The sequence below is a fragment of the Monopterus albus genome, unplaced genomic scaffold (assembly GCF_001952655.1).
Source record: "Monopterus albus unplaced genomic scaffold, M_albus_1.0 scaffold186.1, whole genome shotgun sequence".
Classification (NCBI taxonomy): Eukaryota; Metazoa; Chordata; class Actinopteri; order Synbranchiformes; family Synbranchidae; genus Monopterus; species Monopterus albus.
This window is the reverse complement of record NW_018128066.1, coordinates 1,446,622-1,459,884: the sequence shown is the minus strand read 5'-3', so window position 1 is coordinate 1,459,884 and position 13,263 is coordinate 1,446,622. Positions and strand designations below refer to the sequence as shown.

The following is a 13,263-nucleotide window of genomic DNA, read 5'->3' as shown; positions in this document are numbered from 1 at the left end:
TACTGTTTATTTTGCACTGTTTGTTGCTGGGGGGGGCAGCACGGTGGCACGGTCGTTAGCGCTGTTGCCTCACAGCGAGAAGGTTGTGCGTTCGCGACCTTTCTGTGCGGAGTTTGCATGTTCTCCCCGTGCTTGCGTGGGTTCTCTCCGGGTGCTCCGGATTCCTCCCACAGTCCAAAGACATGTAGCTTAGGTTGATTGGTGACCCCCCCCGCCACAACCCCGTTTGGGACTGAGCAGTATAGAAGATGGAGGGGGGGACAAGATATGGAAAGTGTGTTTACATGGTAAGGTAGGGCAGAGGGAGTAATTGAGTGATGGGAGAGGTTTTTTTTGAGAGAGAGAGGTGGGAGATGGAGAGAAAGAGTGAGTGAAGAAATGAGATTGAGGGGGAAGACAGAAAAAAGAGAAGGGTAAAAATAGTGTACCGCAGTAATGTGACCAGCGGCAGATCCCAGTCATCAGTCATGGCTGCCTCCTATTAGGATTGTCAGTGGGATTTAATTAAGATGATTCTCATCTGACAGGCTTGGCTACTGTCATTACTTACCGCCACAACCCCGTGTGTGTGTGTGTATGTGTGTGTGTGTGTGTGTGTGTGATAGCACTACTTGGGTTTAGGAAAAGATCATGGGTTTGGTTAAAGTAACCTTGGTTTTCATGGTTACAATAATAAACATGTGGTTAAAGTTGTGGAAATCTCATAAATAAAAAAATGTTTCAAACAGGAATTAAGCACCAGCCTTTTGTGGGAGAGTCCTATGCTTGATGTCCGTCCTCCCCACCGTCCTACTAACATGGACTTAGTGGTACTGTATGTGATCTAACTTCTTCAATCGCTCGTCGCGTAATTACTATGGTTGCTAGAGGTCATCTAACTGTTGATGCTGGCCGCAGTGCCCTGCTGGCACAAATGACATATGGGCTTTTTTTTTGTAAGAGGACAGTCTCAGTGAAGTACTTGGAAAACAGGATGGTGGTAGATGAACGCTGCCAGCTCTACCCTCTATCTGCAGTCCGTTTTGATGTTGAGGGTCGCATCTAAAAGACAGTGTGATTAATGCACCGTGTACTAGAGAAATTAAACAAGGCTTGGCTTTCCTCTGTTGTTACCCATAGTCATTATTAGCATGACCTTTATCTTCAGTTGAGCACTGCCAGCCTCACCGGGGATGTGCTGTCTGCCACTGCAGCCAAAATCGATTTGACTTCTGAGTGGTATGTTACCAAGGTCACTCTCTTGAAAACTACACAATAAATTATGCCTGTCGACTCATGATTTTATTATAATGGATTTTTGCTTAGATATTGGCTTCAGATCTATGTGTAATGCAAATGTCTTTTAAGGGTTTTCAAGTAGCACAGTGATTTTTATTTTTATAAGAAATTGCTGCAATCAGTTGTTGCCACTTCTTTGTAACATTTATACTTTTTAAAATATTCATTCATATTCATTTTGCCCATTCAAATGAATGGGGCAAAATGTTCACATCTTAAGATAAGCATACCTTCAGCTAAAAACACAATTTCAGCTGTTAATTATTCAGCAAGTCTTCAGCTATTCATACTGTAAACAGGTTTTTGATATCTTTTATGGTTTTTTTGTATAATTGATGTTTACATTTTATGTTTCATTTCAATAGCCACACTGTAGCACAATGCAACTTGAATCATATATTTGTAGTTTTTTTTTTGTCACCATTCTTACAAACAATATTTGAGGGCACTGACCTCAGCAGGTTCATTTCTGCAATGCAGTCATTGATAAATGTAAGTCAGATGGGGCCAGGTCAAGCTCAGATGAAAACTGTTCATTTTAAGCACATAAGCTATCGCAGTTTAAAGACCAGTTTCATGGCTTTTCTTTGACCTGCTGCACTCATATTTCTGTGCAAACACAGGTTTCATGTGCAATTATTTGGTGTATTCCCAACATTTTAGTGCACTTTGTTTATGAAGAGATTTAGAAAATCTGGTTCAACTGTTGTCTTGTCTGCAGCCTGTTTGATCCTCTGCTTGCTGTTTTGTTTTTTGGCCTATCTGACCTGATTTCATTATCATCACTTTAAGGCTATAGAACCAGAAATGTTGACTAAAACTGATTTTTTTTTTTATCTTTTAAAAACATAAGGGGTTGCTCATCTTAAACACTGTGTCTTTTGCCTAATGCATTCTTCCACTTTTCCCTGCTCTCCAGACGCACTGATGACGATATGGGGCGGACCCATGAATTGGAGCATTCTGCCATCAAGTGTATGAGAGGGATCCTGTACTGCTACATGAGACAGGCTGATAAGGTGAGTTTTCAGCCACTTGACTCCTGCTTTCACACTGTATGCTTGCATAAAAGCACCCTGCAATTACAAACTTTATTCCAGATCAAAGGTGTATTCTTGAGCTGCTTTTTATCAAAGCCTCTCAGAGCTGGAGCACTGGACACATCTGGTTCCTCTTTCAGATTGTAGCAGGTAACGGTAGGAAACAGTTGCTTTAGTCCTAGAATAAGAGCTTAACCAGCACTCTGTTAATTTCCAAAACTGCAGGAACCCTTACCTCCATGCATGAGTAGGCTACATATGAGCAATGGCAAGCACACCATTTTACAGTGTATGTACACATAGCAGAACCAGATGTATATGTCCTCTGAATAATGTTTTTATCACTTCTGAACGGTGTCTTTTAACAGAGCAGCCTGCGGTGTTCATGCATGTGTAGAGTGTGTGCCTTTTAAAGCCGTTCTGTTTCATTTTGCCTCGACCTTGATGACCTAATTTAGGGGAGAGCTTTTCTCTGTCTTAATTACAAAGCTGCGTTTACACAGTTAATTACACAGAGCAGTGTTCATTACAGCCCCGTCTCCAACAATTACAGAGAACATGGCATTTTGTGACACGGGCAAATATCATAGAGCAAATACAGCAGCTGGGCCCCACTGTCAGTCTATTATGGTGTATAAGAAACCAAGATGCTTTCCTTCACAGTTATTTAATTTTATCAAGTTGGAAAGTAACCCTACCAGCAGTAGTACTTTTTGCTCGAGAATCCCCACTGTACACAGTAGAAAGCTACAGAATGCCAAAGCATAAAATCATTTTTATTATAGCCAAAAGGGCTTTGCCACTTCAGATTGGAGTTTAAGTCTTGTGTCTTGTGTTGTTACATTCAGACTACTAAAGCACTTGGCCAAGGTTTGCATGTCTCCCATCTTATACTTTGAAGTCACTGCTAATTTTATCTAATGTAAACTGAGAGTTTTGCAAATACCATTAGTATGAACGCTTTGCAGACATACTATGTGCAATTTGAGTGTTTCCTTGTTATGGTGATTTTAAATAATAATGCAGGTGGCATAATATTTCCAAAATCTCATGTTAATAATGAAAACTAACAGAAATACTGTTTTTGTACAAAAACATTACTCAAAACTGACAAAAGATGTTTTCACTGTGTTTAAAGCAAAGAAAAGTAAATGTAAAAAAATGTCAATGCATAACACAAAAACTGCCATGTTTTTTTTTTTTTTCTCAAAGAAAAACCAACTGTTATCTATACATAAATGTTGAGATCTCCAAATATGATGACCGCAACATTTTGGATGTGATTTTTAGATTCCTTTAGGTGTGTGGGGGATGTCCTCTATTACCTTCTTGCATGAAGGTTCTCCAACTGTTGTCAGTTCAACTCATAGTTTGATTGTAAAACCAAATGTATCTCCTTAGCAGCCAGAAATTACAAGGAATAGCCTGGTAACTGGTCTGATAAGATATATGAGTTTTGTGCTGACTAGAGACTACACTAAACAGCAGACTGATACAATAGCCTATAATGGTATGGAGCAGCAGTGCTTGAAGTGTTTCACTAATTTGAAGCTTATATTGGCACACTGCAGCACTTAAAAGAATAAGCTAGATCTGGGGCCTCTCCTGAGACTAGAGCCACTTGACACTGGCTTTGCTGGAGTGGCAATCAGAGAGACCACTGAACAAAAGTAGGTTTTATACAGTAGAAACACAAACAGCAGCTTATTTTGTTAGCTGCTGACAGAATATTAGCCGCTGTGGGAGGCAGAAATTGGAGCAGTTTCAGTAAAAGTAGGACAGTGGGTTTCCACTATGACCTGACTAGAGGGAGAGAGAAAAAGGTAGCATGCCAGAGGAAGGAATGAGAGGAAGAAGGGGTAGTCTGACAAAAGAGGTAAAGACATGAGGGACAGCAAAGAAAAAAGGAGAGTGAATGATCGAAAGGACAATGAGAGGTATAAGAGAGGAGAGAGAGAGAGGGTGGGAGGAGGAATGAGAAATGGTGGTGGTGAAGGGGGGGGGCTTGATGATGGAGAGAGGTGAGGAGAAGAGAAACAAATGGAACAAAGGGCCAATTATTTATAACTCTGCACCATAGTGCTGCAAGCCCAGCTGTTATTTGGTGTGTAGTCGAGTTGTTGCAGCACACATACACAAAGCGACCATAAAACCATTGAACACAGCTTGACTAACGTGTTGTTAAAGAGCTGGTGTGATGGAAAACAAAAAAAAAAAATTAGCTTTGAGATGGATCTTGTGATGGAGGAGGTCCTAATCTGCAGGCAAATTACTAAATTCCGTCTCCACAATTTTTTTTTCTACATTTTAAATCTCCCGCCTCGAGAGCAGGCGGTGTTGATATTGTGCCATTTGTCACACCCAACCAGGAAATCTGAAACGTGAGGACAAGCATGAGAGCATACACACAATAATGCAGCTAAGTAAAAATAGTTTAAGCTAAACTAGTAGCTGGTTGTGTTTGGGGGAAAAAAAGACTTTTATAGGAAACATAGACACGATCCTACCATTCTGAAACATCCATCTGAAGTCTCCAGTCTGCAGCAGCAGGTTTTATGTGTTGTAAACGCAGTCTTATGGTTGCCCTAAATCTGACCCTTACACTGTATACTTCAGAGCAAATCTGCCTGTGTTATTGCTCATAGGGCAGACGTGTTGACTGTTTCTGCTGCAGTGATAAACATAGATATTTGAAACTAAATATCTTGAAATTTAGATTCCTGGAAGCTTCTGAACTGTGTTTGTATGTGTGTAAGGTAGGGGTTGCAGGGTCAGTCCCAAAAGTATGATCTTGTTTTGAGTATCATCAATAGGATTGTTGCAAAAAACAAGTGATGGACATCCTACAGTATGCATATGAACAATTCAATTCAGTTTTATTTGTATAACACAAATTCACAACAAAAACAATCTAAAGGCGCTTATGCTGCGTTACCACTATCAAAGCTTAACAAGTGGTATACCCCCTACTTCCCTTAACCATCACCAAGCATAGCCTCCGGGATTGACGCAGATTGTCCTGCTTTGTTTTTACTCTGTATTTCCTCTGTTTAGAGGGGGGAGGGGCTGCTCCCCTCTCACACACACAGCCAGTTGTGTGTTACACACCATGCTTGTAAAGCTAATGCTTGAGATGTGGACACGCAGACATTCAACAATCACTGGCAACTGCTCTGTGCGCATGCACCCCATCCCCCCGCATGGTCCTGGTACTTGATTTTATCTCCTGGGGAGGGGGGGGCAAAATTTAGCTCCCAGAACACAACTCCAAAGCAGGCGCACGGTAGTGGAGACAAATGCAGAACCTGTGACGTGTTACTCAGTACAACAGGTTTCATTAGGTTTCTATAATGGAAAACCCCTATAGTAAGGTCTAGACCTTACAGTATTATAGAGGAAAAACCCAACAAATTCCCTTGTGCAAGCACTTGACAACAGCGGGGAAGAAAACTCCCTTTAACAGAATAAACCTCCTACAGACGCCAGGTCTTGGTGGGTGGCCTTCTGTCTCAGCCGGTTGGGGTGAGTGGATAGAGGAGAGACAAAAGAAGAAAAGCAACAAGACACAACAACAAACAACCAAACACTGATCAGGTCAATGTGGCTGGTGACTGCTCATCAGAAACATAGAGCTCCAGGGCCAGGGCAACCTGCAGAAAGGTACAGGGAGAGAGAGGACACACTACGGGAGAGAGGAGACACACAGTTAGTGATGTGTAATGGTGGCATATACATGTATGACCCCCCCCCAGCATTCTAGGCCTATAGCAGCATGACTAAGGAAGGCTCTGGGTCACCTGAGCCAGCCCTAACTGTAAGCTTTTTCAGAAATCAGAAGTCTATTAAAGGCAGAGAGGGTGTTTGCCTTCTGAAATGAGACTGGGAGTTGGTTCCATATGTTGGACCCCCGTTCTTTTCACCACGTTAACTCTGAGAGACGAAGCAGTCCGAGTAACTTCAAAACAGTGCTGATTTATTCAGTGAACACAGGTAAAATTAACATTACACGCTCAGGAGTCTTTGCACCTCCAACATGCACGCAGGCAGCTGAAAGATGAAAAGCCCTGAACCATAACAGGCCTATACATTATATCACTTTGGGCTAGCCCCACACTACTCAGGGACGCCAAACCGTGGTGACATCTCCGGTGCCAGCTTTGCAGCTGACCATAGCAGTAGTCAAAGCATGAAGAAAATCAATGTGTGATTGTCTGTTGATTGTGTGGTGTGTATCTAAGACATTCTGACATGACATCTAGTGACATGTCATGACATTAAGCATAAGAAAATATTATGATTATGATTATGATTAAACATGTCATTAATAATAATAATAAACATTCTGTCTCCTAACAGTAATCAACTTTCTATCTAGTTATCCTTGAACATAAACAACCTGGAGTCCCCCATGGGAATGACTAAGCATTTAACAGCCTGAGCTAGACATCCTGTCTACACTAAACATTTCTAATACATGAAGTGTCTAACCAGTGTCTATCTGACTAAAAATACCTAACACATAGGAGCGGAACTTGATAGCTAAAGGCTCTGCCTCCCATTCTACTTCTGTGGATTCTAGGAACCACAAGTAAACCTGCACTGAAAGCAAAGTTCTGTGTTGGGATGATGAGTCACTACGAGGTCTTTAAGAGAGAATACCCTTGTTAGTGTGGCAAGTTAACACCATTTAGACTACACAGTTTGAGGAGGGCGAACAATTATTAAGGGCTTTCTTACTGATTTTTTTTTTTTTTTTTTTTCCAAGACATCATCATCAGATCCAGCCAAGTTAAAATGCAAGATTAGAATCTGCTATGATATAATTGACAGGTTTATTAATGCAGGGACTGACACTGAGTAGTAGTTAGGCCTATACTCATTTACAATATTGTCTCAACTTTTTAAGGGATATTCATATTAGCAAGGTGTGTATGCAGAGTAGTAAACTGGTCCGTTTCAATTGTGATCATTTAAAAACACAAAATTGCTGATTTTCTATCTGTACGTCAAACAGGTCTCCTTTTTCAGTTTGTACGTTGTGTGATTGTTATATTCCAAACATCTGTCTGTAATTAAGACCATACATATTATACCTTTGGTTCAAAGTTGGTTTTTGAGGCCTATCTTCCCAGCTCAAACCACCACAGAATAGCTGAGGTAAGGTAGGGCTTACCCTTCTCTCTATTACCACTGCACATAATTAACAGAGAACTGTAAAAAGAAAAGCAAATGATTTGGTGGTGATTAGAACACAGTCATGTAACATAGCCTATTAATAATGCATTCACCTCTTACATCATGACATATTTCTCTGGTACCTTACCTGCTTTTAACGATAAAAAGTATAAATATTGGTGATTCTGGCCTGGCATTACTAAATAGATTGGAACCAAATTCTGTGGTATTGCAGACTACTTTAAAGTATTGGTTGAAGTGAAAGAGCTGAAAGGAGAAAATGAGAAGAGAGAAATATGTCATTATCAATAGGCTACTTGATCTTAATCACCACTAAATAATTCTCCAAACATGGGGCATTTCTTTTTGTGTTTTAACAAGCACTGAAAGCAATTTAGCTAGGAGAAATGTAAGAGGTTAATTGCTGTGAATAATGCTTTTTATAGTGTGTTCAAAGTTGCTAGTGTGATATACTGTACCCTTGTGGAGTAAATGAACTGGCAGTAAAGGTCTCTGTCTGTCTGTCTCGCTCTCTCTGCACCCTGCTTACCATTGGCCCTTGCTCTTGTCGTTCATCCCCTTTGCTTTGTGCCTCTGTATATCTCTTTACCAGGTGGAACAGTTTAAACAGGACCCAAGCCCTTCCAAGTGTCTGCACTCGGTGTTCAATGTAGACACTGGTGACGAGGTTTACTCCTACAGCGACCACCACCACCTGCAGGTTAGCCAGTGAGCAGACAAGTGCAGAATGAGAGCAACCTGAAATTGAAATAGTTAAATTATGTTTAAATTACATTTTACACATATTTATATAATGTCCAAATTATGTAAATGTGTATGCTTGTGCTTTGGATGCTTTGCTAGTGGTGGTCATATATCTGATGTAACAGTGAAAATAATGTCACATTTGTGAAGTGAAATGATTTGGTTTGTGTTTTCATGAAAAAAAAAAAAATTATATAAAAAATGTTTCATGTCCTCTTCCCCCTGCTTGCCATGCATGTAGAGTTGGAAGCCTGACTAGTCCTCAGAGGTGTGTGTGCATTCATTTGGCACTAAACCAACTTGTCCTCCTGTCAATGGTATCAACAGAGGTCAATTTAGTGTGTAATATTTGGATGGAGACTGCATTTCTGATGAAAACCGGCCATTTCATCAAGAGAGTTATGTTAGAAAATCAAAATAAAACTATGAGGTTATTGGTCTCTAAAAAAGAAAAAGTCAAATATCATCAAAGATGTTTACTTGTAGATGTTAAGCACTTACTGCATGTCCATCAGTTTCTTGTCTTATTTCTTTTCCAGCAACTTTAACATGAAGCAAGTAGCATTACTGATTATACTAATGCACTGCCAAAGGCCTAAGAGCTAAAATAAAGCTTGTCTCAGTTTTTACACTATAATATGTAAGAAATCAAAGGCAGCAGTGTACAAATGACTGATAATTTTCAAATGGGATCTCAGCCGCTCTCTCCTTCCCTTTGTCGTTGCTGTAGATTGATGCTGTTTCTCTGTTTCTATTGTACCTGGTGGAGATGATCTGCTCTGGTCTGCAGATCATTTACAACACTGATGAGGTAAGCAAGACACCAAAACAACTACCAAGGTGATTAGTTCTGGACATTAGGGATTTACACCATGTCCTGTTTATTGGCCACTCCACCAACAGCAGTCAGTATCCGTTTTAGGTCCCAAAGGTTTTAAAACATCATCTTTCTTATATTTTTGTAAATTTCCTCATTCAGAAAATTGTTCCCCTGCAGAATATTGTTTATTAATTACTGTAAACCTGTATACATTCAACTGCGGGATGTAGTGAGAAATAATATGCAAACCTAAAATAATGTGATGCTGCCTTCTGATGGTCCAACTAGGTGCTATAGACTAAAAAAAGAAAGATTCTCTGTTGAACCACTCGGTTGGCTTTCAACAGAGAAACATTTTGATGATTTCATTGTGGGCGCTTAAATGTCCTCATGGGAATCGAACCACTAACATCTTATTTGGCAGCACACCAAGCTGTTCAGACTATTGCTTCAGAATTTTATGTATCTGTTTGTTTTGTTATGTTTAGCTCTAGATGAAACAACAAGGCGACATTGCTTTTAAGTTTACGCACTGTGCTGTTTGTTGTGTGGCCCTCAGGAGCAGTTGGAACTTTATTCATTTAGTTAGTGTATATATAGTCTGCTTGTTCACAGCTTTACTTGTCTTCACAGAGCGGTGAAATCTGTGCCGCTGGTAAAGAAATCCATTTGTTTGCTAGATTGGGCTTATCTTAAGAAAGTAAGGACATGGTAAAACATTATGCCACAAACCAATTAGTACATGCAGTCTTCACTTTGTTTACAGAGCCCCCCAGAACCTCTCTTTTTTTTCATTTCTCACTCCTAATGGCAAACAATTTGACAATGTTACTGTTTTATGAGTGCAGCCCTGTTTGTGCAATTTGCATGTTTAAACTGTGATTATTAGGTTGCATAATTCAAACTGAAGCAGTTTGCACCTCCTCATCCCTGTATTAACATCAAATTCACTGAGCTAAAGGAATTGTGATTTGTGTTCTCACTGAATGCTGTTTGAAGTGCATTTCACTTGGACTAATTACATTATTACGGTGTCATTTATTAGTTTGCTGTTAGCTTTCAATGCTTGTGAAGTCCATCGGCGTTTGCATATTGAGCTGGAAGCTGCATTGCAGTATTTGTTTTCCTTGAGGTGCTACAGAAAGGCTGCTGCACATCCTCTGAAAAGATACACTATCGACCTCCTCCCAGATGTCATTTTCAGTTTCATGCAGCATGAAATGGAGTGTCTCATTAGCTTGTGTGTATTTCATTCCTTGTTTTTTCACATAATACAGGTACATTTTTTTGACAGTGAAAGTGCTGTTGGCACATGGGTAAAATTCAGAAGCACATGTATTATGCTTCTACAAATGTGACTGCACAAACTGCCTCCAAAATAATCCAAGCTGTCAGGGACGGTCATCTAGCAGCAGGGAGACAGAGAGGCTCATTTTGGCTGCTGGGCAGTAACATTCATTACGATACCATGAAGATACTAAAAAGTTTCCCTTGTTAAAATAAGAGACCCAGCAAAAACCCAACTCTCTTTCCCAGCCTCATCTACTTTGCTTCTCCATTCCTTGCCCTCCTTCACAGACCTATTTAAAGTCATACACAGGTTCTGTTGTCTTCTCTCTGTCTTTCTCTTTCACTCTCTCATCTCTCTATTTTTCTCTCCCCCGTGTTGTCATTTTAGATTAAATCACCCATCAGTCACACATGCGTGCACTGCTACTTTCAGTTTTTTTTGTAATGATTCAAGGCCTTTAAGTCGTCACATGTTTTATGCCTCTCCCTTTTCTAGATCCGTATAGTGATTTTGACGTCTCTCCCAGACAATATCTTTTGGCATAGCTAGTGTGGGCAAGACGATAGAAACCGAAAACTCCCTAACACTGCTAACTGCTATGTTAAAATTATGAGGCCACTGTTTTATTTGGTGGTGAATTCAAGGAGGCCACTGTTCTTCACTGAGCTCTTGGAGGCTATAATGATAGGGGAAGCTGTGCTACAAATGGGTGTGTCCATTCATTCTCTTGTCATGGGCGGTTGACAAGGCAATGGAGCTCTAGCTTTATATACTGTACTGCCACATTTTACTACACCTTGTCTTTGGCTAACAACTGAGTTAGACCTTGAACACTGATGAGAAATAATCTTTCTGATTCCACTTTACTGACCTTTATAATGAGAGGAAAGTTATACACCTTGCCCCATATCAGTATCAGAGGTCAGTACCAGAGGACTCTTTATGCATCTACTGAATGTGTGTGTGAGACAGTGTGAGACACTGTGTGCATGCGTGTGGTGCAGCTTAAATTATGTCATGCGACTGCTTATGTGTGTGTGTCAGTATGACAACATGTTTATTACCTGAATCTCTGGGTCTATGAGTACCTGTGTGTGTTTATGATACCATGTGTGTATGCACAAGTTTGGCATGTCACATGCCTGTGTTTGATATAAGTTTTTGTGTGTGTGCAGGTTTCCTTCATCCAGAACCTGGTGTTCTGTGTGGAGAGAGCCTACAGGGTGCCTGACTACGGCATGTGGGAGCGAGGCAGCAAATACAACAATGGCAGCACGGAACTTCATTCCAGGTCAGTAACACACAGAAATGCACAAAAGATATGGATATTTAATGTCAAATGCTGTTATCAAGTCCCATTAAAAGAACACGTTGTTTATTGTATTAATCATAAAGGAGGTTGATTGCTCTTTACCACTTTTGTCAGTTAATCAGAAGATATATACTCACATCGCATCACATAAAACCTACAGGCATTAGACTGACGAAAGTTGTATTTTCTGAAGAACACTAGCAAAAATGGATTCATACTATCTATACATACAGAGCTTTTTTTAAGTTACACCACCAGGAGCGTCACAAGTCACTGTGGTGCTGTAAATTTCACTGTTGCCTGTCGGCTTTTGTTGGATTCTGTGGCCCATGCCAGTGCAGAGTGTGTATGGGTGTGTGACAGCAGAGGTGTTGAAACTTTATTCAAAAATAAACTGAAGTAAATAATCTGTGCCAAAAACAATAGTTGACTGCTAAATGTCTCTGTAAACTAACAAGGCATCTGTGAATGGGCTGTGATGTAATAATAGTGTGGTACATAATAGCACATTCAACTAGGAAAGCAGGCAGGGAGAGATGGATGGAAGGAAGAAGGATGTAATGAAAGGAAGGTCAGAGATTAAGGGCTAATTTGAAATAAAGTTGAAGGAAGGAACGGACTCAGGGAGAGAAGGAGGCAGCAAGAGGCACATGCAATGATAGAGTTGTAGTGTTCTGGCCTAAAAGCTTTTATGATTGATTATGTACTTAGCCCTTCCTCTCTTGTTGGCCATGTCTGAACATTTCCAGCAGGCCTGTGTTAACCTTGTGTTTTTGTTTAAATGTACTACACATTCCTTCTGTTCGGGTCCAACAGGCCCGGAGAATCTTTATGAATTCATAAGTCCACATCTACAAACAATTTTGCACTGGGTGCATCTCTGTCTCAGAGCACAGAGTGTAAGTTGCGTGGGGATGACTAACCTGTGATGTGCGTGATGTTGGTGACGTGTGTGCCGTCCTGAGACGCGTCGCTGACGCACTCCTCCACTATATCCGTATTAGCTTGGCTCGCCCTGCGGGAACCACAACATAATAAATTACAAATGTGAACCACTGTCTAACGCTCCCAGAGCACATTTTATTATCAAACAGACTGTATTTTACATGAATTACCAACCTGTGACCGGCTGTGCCGTTCCTGAGACGCGCCTCACTGACGCTCCTTTATCCTCTCTATGCGCGTTAGCGAGGCTCGCCCCGCGGTAACCACAACATAAAAAATTACAAATATGAACCACTATCTAACACTCCCAGAGCACATTTTATGAAACAGACTGTATTTTGCAAATGAATTACCAACTTTCCAGGGCCTTCTGACTACTAATGCGCCTAACGCGCTTGCTATCCATATTCTGTCTGCCCAGCAACAAGGGTGGGTGTCGTCTTTCAAGGTGGTCATAAAACATGCAAATACCCCTCATAACTGACAAGGAGACCCACCAATAGGTTGTAAACATGGCACATTGGTCACACCAACAATAAGTGGCCATCTGACCAACTGCGCCCGCCCCTGCTTGTCTGGTTGAGCTGGGGGTTGGGGACTGGTGTGTGTGTGTCTGGAGGTGTTTTGGACTGTTTGT

The 13,263-nt window shown here is 40.8% G+C and overlaps 1 protein-coding gene across 1 annotated transcript in view; it reads left to right on the top strand.

The window, feature by feature from the left end:
* LOC109969908 (phosphorylase b kinase regulatory subunit beta-like) overlaps window positions 1-13,263 on the top strand; it is a 118,261-nt gene that overhangs the window by 14,968 nt on the left and 90,030 nt on the right. The window contains 4 exon segments of the mRNA XM_020617137.1: window positions 2,198-2,297; window positions 8,107-8,214; window positions 8,989-9,069; window positions 11,545-11,660. Coding sequence (XP_020472793.1) covers window positions 2,198-2,297; window positions 8,107-8,214; window positions 8,989-9,069; window positions 11,545-11,660 — 405 coding nt within the window.